Genomic DNA, 16,719 nt, shown 5'->3' with positions numbered 1-16,719 from the left:
TTTACAAATTTCCATGAGGCACGGTTCCTTTGACTTTTTTGTTCCTATCAATATGCTGTACAGCTCTGTTAAAGTCCCAATGGTAAGATTTACCCTCCGAATGAAGAGGTGGCGACCCCCCCAAACTGTAGCCCCTGTGCGAACAATAAAGTCAAAGGAACCATACCCCTACTCGCGATCCTTTGCGAGATATAAGCCCCTGAAATAATAAATTCCTATTACAAATATACTGAATTATTTATATTGTTATATTGACCAAATAATAATTTATGGGCCAAATGAATAATAATAATTCATATTGTTAATTTAAATAAGAATTAAAATTGTTAATTTGAATGTTTGAAATATGACACACGATAGGGGCGCCTCTAGTGTCCATTATCGGACAGATGGACACCCATTGAATGGGTTATATATATATAGATATTTGTTCCAATAAAACACTTACTTTAAAATAAAATCAAATTTAGATTATATTTTTATTTTTGGGTTAAATTATATTTTTTAAACAGTGCAAGAAGTTGATTGTTACTAATATAAGTACACCACAAAATTTCTGCAGCCCTGGTTCCAAAGCCTTGCTGAATTAACTGTTTTGCCAGAACAACTGTGGCACATATAATAATAATAATAATTCATCAACACACCTCCTAACTCACTCACTACACTCCTCCCATGTGTCTAAAGTATACCATGAAATGCTAGAAACTTAAATTAAATAAATATTAAATGTAATTTACATTTAATATTTATCTAATTTCTCTTCTCTCTCTTAGGACCCATAGCTACGGTTAAATTTAAGCAAAATAAACTAAGAATATTACAAAATTGCAGTGTAAATAATGTAAATAAACACATTCTAAACATAACACGATAAGTGGCCATCCAGTCTGGTGTATGTGGGAATTTCAGTTACGTATTGTAATTCTGTCCAGATTAAAGGAGATGCTGGACCATCAGTTGCCAGAAATTCAGTGGTAAACCTGTACTTAAATTTATCAACATACAGTTTAATACTATTGGATTTATCAAGTGTTATATATACAGGTAACCCCCGTATAACACGGCATTTCTATAGCACAGATTCACTCTAACACGGTTTGAGAATTGGGAACATCCCCCGTATAACATGGTGCTTTTATAGCACGGGTTCACTCTAACACAGTTTGGGAATTGGGTAAAACCCTCGTACAACATGAAATGTAATAAAGGGTGCGTTCTTTTATACTTCCGCATAACTCTGCGCGAGCATTCTAATTGTTTTCGTGGCTACTTTGAATGCTCTTTCAACAATAATCCATTTAATGGTTAAATTTTACAATTGGGACCCTTTTTTTGCCTCTAAAAGCTCATTTTAGAATTATAGATTCCTCCATCACGATACTATTGATAGCGTGGGTGCCGCCATCTTTCTTTCACCATCGTTCCTAAATGCTTAAAAAATGCAGCGGACCCCCTTTGCAGAGCGACAGCTATTAACGAATGCACCCGAAAACTGTTATCAATTGATGATGCTCATGCTGAGATCATCATACAGTATATATGATGAATAATCCTCTGGTAAAATAATAAATAAGTAATTTACCTATGAAAAAAATGAATAATAAATCCGATTTAAATAAGGATTTAACAGCATGTTTTTTAATTTTTGGAACCTAACCCCCCTTTTCACACTAGTTCTTTGTTTCGTATAACATGGATTCACATAACACGGCAATTTTTTGGAATGTAACTCCTGTGTTATACGGGGGTTACCTGTATTATTATTTTTGAAACTTAAAATACTGTATTTACTCGAATATAAAACGACCTTGCATATAGGACTAGGTGTGACTTTAAAGATCAAAATAAAGAAAATTAGATTTATTAATACAATTCTAATTTTATTATATTTAATCACAAGTAAAATATCAAATGGATGTAAATGCACATATTGTCCCACAAAAATTAATGGCATTTTAAACTTAAACCTCATCTTATATGCAAGTAAATATGGTATATATGCAATTTTAAATTTAATTTGGTAAAAAATTAGCGGCCATTCTTGATATTTAATATATAGAATTAAAATTCCTTTTGTATTTTATATATTAAATTTTTTTTTAATCTAAAAATGCAAAAGTAAAAAGTTTGTTTATAAACATACCAAATATAAAAACTATGATATGCTTTATAACTTAATAATATAATGGGATATCAAGAATAGCTTGATCACAAAGATATTGATAAATTATTAAATGCAATATAACTTGATAATTTGAATGTTTTAAATTAAAATTTGTGGTTAATTTAAATATATTTTTTGGATCCTTGAATTTCCTATAAAAGTAACATAAGATTTTCCTTTTTAATTCAAACTTTTTTTGGTTAATTTGAAGTAACAGTGCAATAATTTTATGAAAAAAATCACCTGCAATATTTTGATAAAATATGTGTTTAAGCACTAATGTTGGCAATGGTGATTGAGAAATTCCAGAGTACAGTGTTTACTGTGTTTCTTACAAGGGGACAGCATGGCATTGGGGTCACCAATTTTAATCAAACTTGGTGAGGTTATAATGCATCCCAACAACTGACACGTGCCAAGCAGTAAGGCACAATATTCAAAATTAAAGGAGAAAACTGAGGTTAAAAATTGCAAATCACTTAAAACAATTGGCATTCTTATTATTCATAGACTGGTTGGTGGGGGTTTGTTTGTTTCATAATCCTGAGGTTGGTGTTTGAAATCTTATTGGTTTTAATGTAGTTTTTTAATACAAAACTACATTAAATCCAATAAGATATATTAAAACCAATAAAATATCAAGAATAAAGTAAAAAGTAGTTTTTTAATAAAAAACTATACTTTTTACTTTATTCTTGATATTTTTAAATTTATTATATTTATTAAAAAATTATTTTTGAATATTCATGTATTTATAAATATATGTTAGTACAAATCCCATAATTTATTTGAGAAGAGGATTAGATGTAAACAAATTTATCATTATTAAAGGCCAATTTTGTTAATAAAAAAGATATTTTTATTAACATTATTCAATCTGTTTTGTTTTCCAGGAGCACAGTTTTGTGGATAATGATTGTTGTAGAAGCATGTGAAACAAAAATTTCTGCAGTGTGACCATTGAATAAATGCAGATTTTTACAACAAGAATATGATTTACATGTTGTGTTGCCACCTTTTGAAAATCGCTGACCCGGACGGCAGGTCAGGTTTGTTTGAACAGAAGTTCCTGGCACACGCGCAATGTCATTTTACAATGCGAAGAATAACGCGCATGGTGGTTCTAAATCAGTTACAGTTAGGGACTAGAGCAGGAGTGGCCAACAGTTTTTGCCCCCAGGCCAAATTGGAGAGAAAACTTTTTCCATGGACCGAACCAGAGGCCGCCCTAGGAAGATTTTAAGATGGTGCCAGATCTCATTGTGGTGTCACCCTGTAGAGACTAAATTGTACATACATTACAGATACATTTTTCACATTATCATGCTTTATCAACATTCTACACTGTACTTAAGAGATTTGTAACAGAGGGTTAACTCTAAATGCACAGTGAGTAGTTGTTGACCTTTTTTTTTAGGCATCAGAATTTTTCACTGACCTATTTGGACTTGAGTAGCTAATATATTAAAAGATTAATCATGGGCCACATAAATTCATTAGACGGGCTGTATGTTGGCCATGCCTGGTCTAGGGACTTGCATAGGAGTAACCTAAATTAAAAAAGAACAGGTACAGATGACTTAGCTCTATTGGATATTGCAGAGACGTATACGATTATACATGCAAAAAGAAAAAAAAAGGGGGGGTCAATGACAGGTTGTGTGTCACACATTGGTGTAAACAGACTAACATTGCAGAATTGCAGAGGAGTTTCAATGAGTGTGAGTTCTTTCACTGTTAAAATAGTGTAAATTTGTAAAAATATTTGCAAGAACTTTGTTTTATCATAATTTCACAATTTCTACAAAATTCCCGGACAAAATTAATAGTTCACCCGGACAGGGAATCAATTCCCGGACTGTCCAGGTGAAAACTGGATGGGTGGTAACACTATTTACATGTCATTGAAAAACAAACTTGATTAATGTTTAAAAACACATCATCATCAACTAATTTGGAAAATCATTCATACAGTATCACATTTGAAAATATCAGTGTGTTTAATATATTTTTTCTCCCTCCACCTTTGCAACCTCTGAAATTGATGAAGAACCCCCAGCTGCAATTAAATCTTGATTTTGAAGGATGCTTTCACAATATGTAAATTTTGTAATATTGTCTTGCAGTGATTCTGCAGAACACATTTCAATACTATTGATGTTAGCATGAGATATCAAAGCCATCTTTTTGTTCTTTAGTGAACAAAGACAGAATCATAGACACATTTAGGTAAAACAATGACTGTTGCCATAATAAATAGATACTGCTAGGTAGCACTTGTTAATTGCTTTTGACATTGACTTGTTACTTGAAACAGATGCATTTTATTGTTTTATTACTCTTTTTATTGTGCATTTGTAGTTTTATAAAAATAATCAGTTTCTCTGACAAAATAATAAATGTGAAAGTACCAAGAATAAAGTAAAAATTATAATTTTAGGAAAAAAATCACATTGATACGACTGGAATTCAAAACACCAACCTCACAACTATCAAAGCACTGGGTCCTGATCAACTCACTGATCACTCTACAGATGGTAGAAATTCTATAAGTTTGAGGTGGAAAATTGCAAACCACTTGAATTTTCTCTTTTTATTTTGAGTATTGTGTACTCAACTGCTTAGCACATGTCAATCATTGGGGATGAACTATAACCTCTCTGAGTTTGATAAAATTCAGTGAAGCCCAACATCATGCTGTCCCCTTGTTAGTTTAATTACTTAATTGAGCTGCAATTTTCAAATTGCAGACCTATAAATTCCCACTAACATCCATCCATTGTTTGTCTGTCCTTCCTTAATCTCAAGAATTGAGTTAGATAGATGAAAGTCAAGACCAGATACGGAAAGCTTGGGGGGCAGAGGCCCCGATAAACCAGGTACAAACTTCTGGTCTGGACCAAAAGTCATGTTATTTCAATTCAACAAATTTTCTCCAGAATGGAGTTAGAAAGATGATCAGCACAATTCTAATTGTTATCAGGAAAAGTATGATGTACAGGAGCAAGAAACTACTGAAATTGAGAGCATATATTTTAAATTAAATAAATAAAAATATTATTAAAAACTGCAGCTTGGCATTNAGATTATAGATAAACAATGTAATGAGGATCTCAAAAGTAAATTTTGAAGTAATGCATTTCTTGAATTCCACAATCACTATCTAGTGACAAGTTTATTATGCACAGTAGATCCTGAAAAGTCTTGCTATTTAAAAATAATTTTTTTTTTTCAAAAACGAACTTTGTGCAGAATAAATTCTGTCTAACTCAATTATGTAAGATTATAAAATTCTCACTCTGTTGTTATCTCTTAAATAATCTGTATAATGGCTAAAAGGTAATGTCAAGGTTTTCAATAATTTTCATAGTGGAACAAAACATATAATTTAACAAAAAACTTATATTTGTAATTTTGTCATATTTCAGTGTATACAAGAAAGGAAAGAAAAACCATTTAAATTTAAATGGTTTTTCTTTCCTTTCCACCAACTTCTTTCCACCAATTTAAATTCTAAATTAAGATTTTATCATTATATATAATCTTATATCCCAATTTTACAATATAAAGCAAATAACAAATTTAAAATTCAGTGAAATGAAAAATACTTGCAGTTTGAAGTTTGATGTGATAACATCATTGTCACAAATGTGTTGGATCCTATACCTCACCACCTGGCCACACTCATTGTGGGCCAAACCTGTAATGGGTATGGATTATAAGGCCATCTCATGTCCACAGAGAAAAAAGAGTAAAGAAAATTCTACCATGTGTTTGACAAACAAAACATCTGAAATATTACATAAACATTGTTTTGGATTCTAACTTAATTTCCAAATTTGTTTATTTGTAATTAATTTTACAAATAAAACAAACAAATTTTTTTCATCTAAATCTGTTCATTTAGGAATGAGAAAAGATTTAGATGAAAGCCACTGAACTAGTTCATTTTTGTTTAACTTAATGATGTGCTTCATTGCCTAAAACTAATAGAAAAGTTGTTAATCAATGTAAGTGACGTCCAATAAAATCAAATATTTATTTTTATATTAAAAATTGGAATTATGTTTATTATTTATAATATTTGTTCAAAGTGATAATTTCTAGCATATTTTAAATTCATATTGTAGGCTAGGTGAAAAAAGGATTATTCAGAATCAAAATATAAACACTTTTTTAAAAATCATTGTATCAATAACCCAATTTATAGATATAGCTGAAATGATAAGTAAGTTTCTATTACCCTTTCATAAATATCTAGTGAAGTTAAATAAGCATTTCTTCTTTTATTATTTAAAAATGATGTTACATTTTACATTCGAATCGGAAGAAATACTTCAAAATTATCTGCTTGAGTTTTGACCAGGGAGGAAAAAAGAAAAGCATCAATATAAGCTGCAACCAAACAATCAAAATGTGAGGGAAAATCAAGCAACTGGCATTCTGGATTTGACAGGCTATTATTAATATTGAGGCTACAAATTATATTCCTCAGAATCAAATACTATAATTTCCATGATTTAAAAAGAGCATCATTAGCAGTAAGTTTGGAAAATTTCAGAATATATCATTTTATATAATATTTTGAAATTATTTAATACTGTATTTGACTTGAAAAAACATATATATTTGGTAATATTGGTAAATTCAGATAATTTTAGTAATTCATTGAGAAAAGTATCAATATTTGTGAACACTTCATTTCACTCAAAAAAATGATAACATACAATAAGAAATCATTATCAAGCTATAAAACCAGTAAAGGGCCAAAACATTAACCACACTAAACTGTTTTAAAGTTTAGTATTATTAAAGTTGAAATTTTTCTGTTTAAGTACAACTCATTTCATGAATCTTGACTGAGTTGTAAAAATATGCAGTAACAGGGATCAGTCTATTTTCTTAACAAATCTATGACTGTGCTTTGCCAAAAGGAGGCTATTAAACTTTATAATACTTCCAGAACCCCCTAATCAAGTACTGCACATTGCCCAGCCAAGATATACGTTTATAGAAATTGTTTTGTATATTTTTCTTTTATTTTATATTTAAATAAATTACTCATAAAAGTGGTTGTATGTTAATAAACATTGTCTGTATTTTTCAGTATATTTTATAACAAAAGTAGGTGAATCTAGATGCTTGATAATTTTTGTTATTTGTATTTATCACAAATGATATTTCATTTTTGTACTGATTATATATTCCAAATTTTAATAAATTTGTCTGTCATAAAATATAAAATATCCAAATAAATTTGGCTTTATACTTCATTAATCTAATTAAAAAATTTTAATTATTAAAATTAACTTAGTATCAGTTACAGTTAAAAAGACAGCAATGATATTATGGATAAGCAGTACATAATTAAAAACTAATTTTCAATTTGTCATCTTACTAAGAAAAATCTATCATTAATAACAGTTTTAATATTTTTTAATTTAGACCAAGCTAAATATTACTAATGTATTTTTTCTTTTATTAATCATGCATACTGAAATTAAACATACAACAAGAATCAAACAAAACAAAGACAAAACATTGGAAATTATAGCTTCATTCAATGCCTACAGAGACACATCAAAAGTTAACAAAAGTTTTAAAATCTATTTTAGATTTAAACAACATGCATTAAAATTTAACTTAAATTAATAATGTTATGAACAAAAATTAAGCTTGATTAGAAGTTCTAATAAAGCATAAATTTTGTTCTTTAGTTAGAGTAATTTGGAATTTATGTTTGAATTTTATCAATATTATATTTTATACACAAGTTAACCAAAAGTCCTCATACAAGGGCAAAAGTTTCACTATACTATGCAATCGTTAGTTAGTCTTAAAATATGCTATGCATAGATAGCATTTAACTAAATGCACATACTGTATGAATGTATTCATCCTACTCATGGCAAATGCACATGAATACATTTGGTATTGTGTGCATATATATATATATCCATTGTGAATGTGGTCTTTCAAGAGGCTATGCTTTGTAGTGCCTCATAAATCAAGACAATGTGGTCTGAGAATTTAAGATCTGCAACTGTGTTTCTCAAGTATGGTGGCTTTTGACTCACTTGTATATTATAATCACTTGTATATCTTAATTATAAAATACATTAAACTTAGACTTTTAAAATATTTCTTTTTCTAACAATTTCAAATACTGTTTTCTTCATTTCATTTAAGCAGTAACTTTAATTTTCTATGACATTTGAACAGTGTATATATATATTCAACAAATCAACAAAATTGTAAGTCAGTGTGTAAAATTTCAAAATAAATTCACAATACTTAAATTATTATACACAAAACTAAATGTTATTTTTTAACTGTATTATAATTTTTTAATTCATTTTTAAAGAATAAAAAACATTTGTTACAAGTCTGAGTTTAATGATTTTATTTTGTAATTGAAAAAAAAATCATCATGTACAGTACATATGATAATTTCTAGCATATTTTAAATTCATATTGTAGGCTAGGTGAAAAAAGGATTATTCAGAATCAAAATATAAACACTTTTTTAAAAATCATTGTATCAATAACNAAATTTGGCTTTATACTTCATTAATCTAATTAAAAAATTTTAATTATTAAAATTAACTTAGTATCAGTTACAGTTAAAAAGACAGCAATGATATTATGGATAAGCAGTACATAATTAAAAACTAATTTTCAATTTGTCATCTTACTAAGAAAAATCTATCATTAATAACAGTTTTAATATTTTTTAATTTAGACCAAGCTAAATATTACTAATGTATTTTTTCTTTTATTAATCATGCATACTGAAATTAAACATACAACAAGAATCAAACAAAACAAAGACAAAACATTGGAAATTATAGCTTCATTCAATGCCTACAGAGACACATCAAAAGTTAACAAAAGTTTTAAAATCTATTTTAGATTTAAACAACATGCATTAAAATTTAACTTAAATTAATAATGTTATGAACAAAAATTAAGCTTGATTAGAAGTTCTAATAAAGCATAAATTTTGTTCTTTAGTTAGAGTAATTTGGAATTTATGTTTGAATTTTATCAATATTATATTTTATACACAAGTTAACCAAAAGTCCTCATACAAGGGCAAAAGTTTCACTATACTATGCAATCGTTAGTTAGTCTTAAAATATGCTATGCATAGATAGCATTTAACTAAATGCACATACTGTATGAATGTATTCATCCTACTCATGGCAAATGCACATGAATACATTTGGTATTGTGTGCATATATATATATATCCATTGTGAATGTGGTCTTTCAAGAGGCTATGCTTTGTAGTGCCTCATAAATCAAGACAATGTGGTCTGAGAATTTAAGATCTGCAACTGTGTTTCTCAAGTATGGTGGCTTTTGACTCACTTGTATATTATAATCACTTGTATATCTTAATTATAAAATACATTAAACTTAGACTTTTAAAATATTTCTTTTTCTAACAATTTCAAATACTGTTTTCTTCATTTCATTTAAGCAGTAACTTTAATTTTCTATGACATTTGAACAGTGTATATATATATTCAACAAATCAACAAAATTGTAAGTCAGTGTGTAAAATTTCAAAATAAATTCACAATACTTAAATTATTATACACAAAACTAAATGTTATTTTTTAACTGTATTATAATTTTTTAATTCATTTTTAAAGAATAAAAAACATTTGTTACAAGTCTGAGTTTAATGATTTTATTTTGTAATTGAAAAAAAAATCATCATCATGTACAGTACATATATAAAAACTATTACAAATCTAAAATAAGATCTATAATATTAAAGATCATTTACTATATATGTCTTGTAAAAGAACAAAATAAAAATAATCATGAGTGATTATGTATCTCTTTAATATTAAAAAAATCTAATGGTTATTTATTTTGATTTATAAATTTATAAATAATATCAAAAATAACATTTCTAAAATTAAAATAAATAGTTAAAAATAAACACATCTACATAATTCTGATAACAAAATTATTATTAGATCAATGGCAAGCAACTCATGGTTCACATAGCCCACAATTATAGATAAATCTGTAATATGCTATAGATTATAGATAAACAATGTAATGAGGATCTCAAAAGTAAATTTTGAAGTAATGCATTTCTTGAATTCCACAATCACTATCTAGTGACAAGTTTATTATGCACAGTAGATCCTGAAAAGTCTTGCTATTTAAAAATAATTTTTTTTTTTCAAAAACGAACTTTGTGCAGAATAAATTCTGTCTAACTCAATTATGTAAGATTATAAAATTCTCACTCTGTTGTTATCTCTTAAATAATCTGTATAATGGCTAAAAGGTAATGTCAAGGTTTTCAATAATTTTCATAGTGGAACAAAACATATAATTTAACAAAAAACTTATATTTGTAATTTTGTCATATTTCAGTGTATACAAGAAAGGAAAGAAAAACCATTTAAATTTAAATGGTTTTTCTTTCCTTTCCACCAACTTCTTTCCACCAATTTAAATTCTAAATTAAGATTTTATCATTATATATAATCTTATATCCCAATTTTACAATATAAAGCAAATAACAAATTTAAAATTCAGTGAAATGAAAAATACTTGCAGTTTGAAGTTTGATGTGATAACATCATTGATTAGAAAGCTAAATTAGATAATGATATATTCATTCAACAAAATTCTACATTAAACATCAGTCCAAATAGTTAGCCATTTAGTTCTTTTAAGGTCTATAAAATTTTAATCTAATATGTGATTATGCCATAATTAATGGCAATTTTAAATATTAGATGCTTGACAACATAAGTTGCAATGAACTGAAGGTATCATCTTGTAAGGAAATACAGTAGAGCGCCGTTTATCCGAATCAATTGGGGACTGGGGTTGTTCGGATAACTTATTTTTCGGATAACCGATTATGTATGAAAAAATACATTAACCTATCCAGTGTTGAAATTTTTCTCCGTTGTGTGTCGCTCGCGTTGAATTTTCGTTGATGTTAAGCCTAATGTAAAATTTTTTAAATAATAATCGTGGCTATTGTATCGTTAAAAATTATTTCTTTATTTTTTACAAACAAAATAAATATATTGAAAAATATAAAAACAAAAAAAATTATACTTTAGAAGTTAATCTAGTATCAAAAACATTCGATTTAGCATGACACACAGTCCTCAGAAAAACACCACACAAAAGTGACAGTGCTGCCAGCTAAAACATACACAAACATAAAAAATATTGGAGTAGCCCAAGATATAGCCAGTGGTGATATTCGAAATATTTAACAAAGGGTTCGCTAACAGAAAATTTTTCCTTAACAATTTTTTTTCGCTAAAATGGTGCATTAGCAACATTAGCGCAAAAACTGACCTTAAGATATTCATATAAATAAAAAAGATGCGTTCGCAAAATTAAGTCAGTTAAAATTTAACATTGTTTATGCCAGAACTATATTTTTTTTTTAAATAATAAAAAAGAGTGTTCAAAATGGTTTATTTTGTACATATTTTAATATTTTTCATTCAAAATATTTTATAAACATAAAAATTGGCTTTTTTTTAATCAGAAAAAGTCATAGGGAAAGCAGTTAAACAAGAAAAACTTTTCTAAATCATTTATTTTATCGTTAGGTATTATTATAATAATAGACAGATGTCATCGTCTCTCGAAATACAATATCTTTCTTATTTCGCTGTTGATAGCCCGACACGTGTTCCGCAGCCATCTTGTATTTTCTTGCGCGCGTGGGATTGTGGGATCTCTCTTATGACTGGATCTAGTTTCGAGAACTCTCTCGAGTCGATCGCGATTGAACCTCGTTTTAGTCGAGATTGAAACGGTCGATGGAGGTTGCACTAGGCGAACAGGGTATAAGGCTCTAGTTTAGTAGTGTTACAGAGTATAATACGTATATTTTAATATATTTTTTAAAAGAAACAAAATCACTGAGAAATGTTACGTGTGTTTAACAACGGGTTCGGAAAACTTTGAAAATGTCAACAACGGGTTCGGCCGAACCCGCGCGAACCCGCTGAATATCACCACTGGATATAGCCAAAGATTGCAGCACCACAGCACTAGCGAAAATTTAAATTTGCCGACTGGAATTCTTTTGGATAACCGACTTTTGGATAAACGACGCTCTATTCTATATAAGGAAGTGAAGTTATAAAATTCACTTTTTTCTTTTGGTTAATGATAGCAAAGGAAGATTTGATTCAAATTTCAAACAGTCAAAATCTTGATAAAATTAAAATCCCAACAATTTAAAATATTTTTATTGCATCAAAATAGAGAAATTGCATTAAAAGTAAATATATGAAGAGACAACCTCAACAAATTAAAACAATTTCAAAGTCTTAATGCAAATTATAAAAAACTAAGAATTTGTCATGATAGGAATATTGTAATTGTTTTTCCTACACCTAAAAACACATTTAAGTTATAAGTTTTGCCATTACTGTTCATTACGTAAATAAAATGCTTGCATAAAAGTAAAACCACCACCATTTTTCAGTTAATATTGAAAGCTACGTCTTTTATCACAATTGACAGATTTTCAATAATCTGTAAGTCCAAACATGCACAGAAGAATCTGCTTATTGTAATCACTTTGGGACTTGTTTATACTGATATTATTATTTATTACTAAGCAAGCTAAGTAAATAAGATTATAGGTAATATAAATTCTGGTTTTACTGACTAACATTAAAAGGACATGTTATTAATTTAAAGTAATTTGTCCAGTGTTGTTTATCTGCTGTTTTGAAGTACTGTCTTTAACAGATAGCATATAACTGAAGAAGGAAATACAACAATTTATATTACTATCCTGACTAAATTTATAACAACTAGTGCATTTTAATTTATATGTTTGGGATGTGTTAATTCCAATAACATTAAACAACTGATAACAATATTCATGATTACAATAAGCAGATTATACTGTATATAGAAAAGCAAAGTTTCAATTGTCTTTAATTCTTGCATTTGAACATCCAAACATTTAGATCTTAAGTTAATAATACTACTAATAATATTTACAAAATTTTGTACTGAATACTTTTCTAATAACCTGATTTTTAGTTTAATCTTCATTCAAAATAACTAGTGAAAGATCATTTCTTATTTTGAATAATTTTTAGGATCTTTGAATCCTAAAGAAATTTCAAAATGACTACAGATAGATTTGAAATGAAATATTATAATCTACAATTTATTCTTTTAAGCATTATATAAGAATAAATTTAAATAAAATTTAAGACTTTGTAAAGTCATTTTTAAATTATATAAAAATTGCATTCAGCTCTTCTAAAAACTCTCAGCTTATATTTCCTTTTGAAGTCTGCAATTGTTCCATTTACTTCATGGTATTGAATTTCAATTATTCTAGCAATTAATCTTATTCAATATCTTTCATTAAGTATCACTCAAATAACATTTATTTTATTTTAGAATAAATTACATTATTTTACATCATATAAAAGGTATCTCCATTTCAGCACAAAATATTTAGGAAAAGTTTTTAGTGTAATTAAGTCATCATGTGCCTTTGGCATGCTGCCCCAAATTTGTTTTTTTTTTTTTTTTTTTACCATATTCTGGTTAAAAAGATTAAGGTTAACACTTTTATTTATTAGAGAAAAAGAAAAGTTTAAAAGAAGCCATATACAATTACAATTCATTTACCAATAAAATATTCAACATGAATACATGCAAAAGCAGCTTAGCTATAGTAAATAATAATAATATGTATAATTAGAAAATAATATTTTTATTCAAGAGTTGGGCTATGTACAGTATATGTGGCTTACTGAAGGCAATTTGGGAAATTCATTAGTTCTTTGGGGGGGACAAAAGCTGCATTTTATTGTCCTCCTACAGATAGTAAAGCAACACTTGACAAGTTTCCAGGAACTGTTTATTTCCATGCTGGGGAAGGAAAGTGGAAGGAGTGCATACCAATGCAATTTGTTAAGTGTCATTCTTCCAAATTAATTAATAGATATAGATTCTAAAAAGTAAATTGTTAATATGGTAACTATTAATTAAATTCTGGTTTTATTTGTGAATTTCTTTACTAATGTATATAAACTCATTCTTAAAAGAACTACCCTATTTTCCTAATGGACCTGGTCTTTTCCACCCATGCACACTAATGTTTGTTGCTTTCCTTCAAGTAGTTGGAAAATATATGTCATAAAATATGATAAATTGATGTATAAATTATATGTAGAAGAATTGTGTTCAATTTAATTAACAACAGTTTTCAAAAACAAGATTAAAACAGATTTTCTACAGGATTATTCAAAGGGCTAAATTATTCATTATGGAGCTTATTTTGAAATTTACTTTGAGTAAAAATGTCCTATAAACTTGGATCCTATTCTCAATAGTTACAGAGAAATTCACTATAAACAGGCATAACCTCAGCTAATTTGAAAGTTAAAGATAAAATGCATTTTCTTGTAATAAAACTATTGTAATAACATTAAAAAAAGTTGTTACAGATCCATTTTGCATCAATGTTTATAAAGTTAGAGTTTACAAAAAGTTTTCAAAAATATCTCTGTTAATATGCATATTGAAGTTCATGAACTGTGCACATTACTCTGTATAACTCCTCATCCCTATCCTTGATTAGAATATCACTATAATATGCACAAATAGTTCCTCATGTGTCTGTGCCTTCATCTGGTACACAATAACTTTCATCTGTCTTCCATACATAATACTCTCATGGGGATGTATTGTGCACTGTTTATAGAGAATTACAGTAGAGCATCATTTATCTGAAAGTCGATCAACCAAAAGTGTTCCATTTGGACTGTGTCATGCTGAATCAAACGTTTTTGATACTAGATTAAATTCTAAAGTATAATTTTTTTTTGTTTTTATATTTTTCAATATATTTATTTTGTTTGTACAAAATAAAGAAATAATTTTTAATGATACAATAGCTGTAATTATTATTTTAAAAAATTTACATTAGGCTTAACATTGGCAAAAATTCAATGCGAAGCAACACGCAATGGAGTAAAATTTCAACATGGTATAGGTTAATATATTTTTTTGTACATAATCGGTTATCCAAAAAATAAGTTATCCGAACAACCCGAGTCCCCAATTGATTCGGATAAATGATGCTCTACTGTACTCCATAACTACTGAGGTGAAGACCCAAGTTTAAAGGTCATATTTTGCTCAAAATGACTTCTGAAATACATGGCAGTACATCTTCCCACATCACTCTGTATATTTAATATTTTCACAACATTACCAGATACAAAATATCATTATATATACATTACAAAAATCAAATTATAAAATATTGTAAATAACTGACTAAAGATAGGTGAATTAGAGTTTATTCTCAGATAGTAACATTGAAACTATAAAAATACAATTGTTTAATCAGTAAACATTCTTTGGCAAATTTTGTCACAGCCAAATTTTACACATTTGAATAACAGTTCATATATGTATTGTTACTTTTCTGTTTATCAAAATATCATTTATAGTATTCTCTTCTATCATCATCATCATCAAAACACATATACATACCCACATAAAAATGAAGTTACTTACAATTTATAAAAAGAAATATGGAGTAATAAATTTTCATAAATTGTATNATGGTCGGATTGCTGAGTGGTTAAGCTATCAACCTACCGCTATGGGAGACCCAAAAACGTATCCAGCTGAGTCGAAAAACCCGAAGTGCTATGTCATCCTGGATATGTTAGACAAGTCATCAAGAATATTTTGCGTGGGGCCCTTTCGTCTGTCCCATTGTAGACCTGGCAGAATTTATGATAAGTCTGATGAAATGTCCCTCCTAGTGCCAAAAGAACAGAATGAGCAAACGAACATCATATTAATGTAGTTTATTTTAATGATTATTATACAAACAATCAATCGTTAAAAATATATTAAATAAAATTGTATTAAAATGATCTTTGAGGAAGAGAGAAATTTTAAAAACATTAAAGCATTAAAAAATATTCGTAAAAAGATTTAATAATAAATGAATAAGAAATTTTTGGGAGTTCCTTTCCGTCTTGTGGGTACTAAGAGGGCTTTTTTAATCATATCCATCGCGGCTTAGGCCAAATTAAGGTGATGGCTAGGCCCAACATATCCGGTACGGGCCCAGATAAAAAATTCCCGGGGATTTCGACCATCTGTATTCATTTCCGGGTCCCCATGGTGATAGGATGATATCATAACCGACTCGGCCCTCGGCCATGTCAGCGGTACTACTATTAAATTACCACTTATCGATATGTGATAATAAATACAGTATATATTAGTTTAAAATGTTTTTATATAGACAAGATCCATTAGACATTTTAATATGAACTTACATCCTTTCACTATCCAATATTGTGTGATTTCCATTATGGTTATCAGAAAGTGAAGTACAGTCATCGGAATTTTTATCTACAGAATGACATGATTTATTCTGGTTTCCCAAAATTGGAGCCAATTTCTTTTCTATAGATATAAAAAAGTAAATGTGTCATTATCACTCTAATTTATAAAGACTGTTGTGGTTTATTCTTAATATA

At 28.2% G+C, this 16,719-nt stretch overlaps 1 protein-coding gene across 6 annotated transcripts in view; it reads right to left on the bottom strand.

Annotated features, from left to right (window-relative positions):
• The window catches only part of LOC111632489 (protein lap4-like), a 164,105-nt gene that overhangs the window by 66,354 nt on the left and 81,032 nt on the right, over window positions 1–16,719 (bottom strand). For 4 of the 6 annotated variants that reach the window (XM_023376911.1, XM_023376910.1, XM_023376908.1 and 1 more), the window contains one exon: window positions 16,516–16,645. The exons of 1 other annotated variant lie outside the window; for it this stretch is intronic. In XM_023376911.1, the coding sequence (XP_023232679.1) occupies window positions 16,516–16,645 (130 nt within the window). Of the gene's footprint in view, window positions 1–16,515; window positions 16,648–16,719 lie in introns of all 6 variants that reach the window. One more of the 6 variants, XM_023376909.1, reaches the window with a different exon arrangement.

The sequence above is a fragment of the Centruroides sculpturatus genome, unplaced genomic scaffold, assembly GCF_000671375.1.
Source record: "Centruroides sculpturatus isolate CEXI.00-Female unplaced genomic scaffold, Cexi_2.0 scaffold635, whole genome shotgun sequence".
Taxonomy (NCBI): Eukaryota; Metazoa; Arthropoda; class Arachnida; order Scorpiones; family Buthidae; genus Centruroides; species Centruroides sculpturatus.
This window is presented reverse-complemented; position numbering and strand designations above follow the sequence as displayed.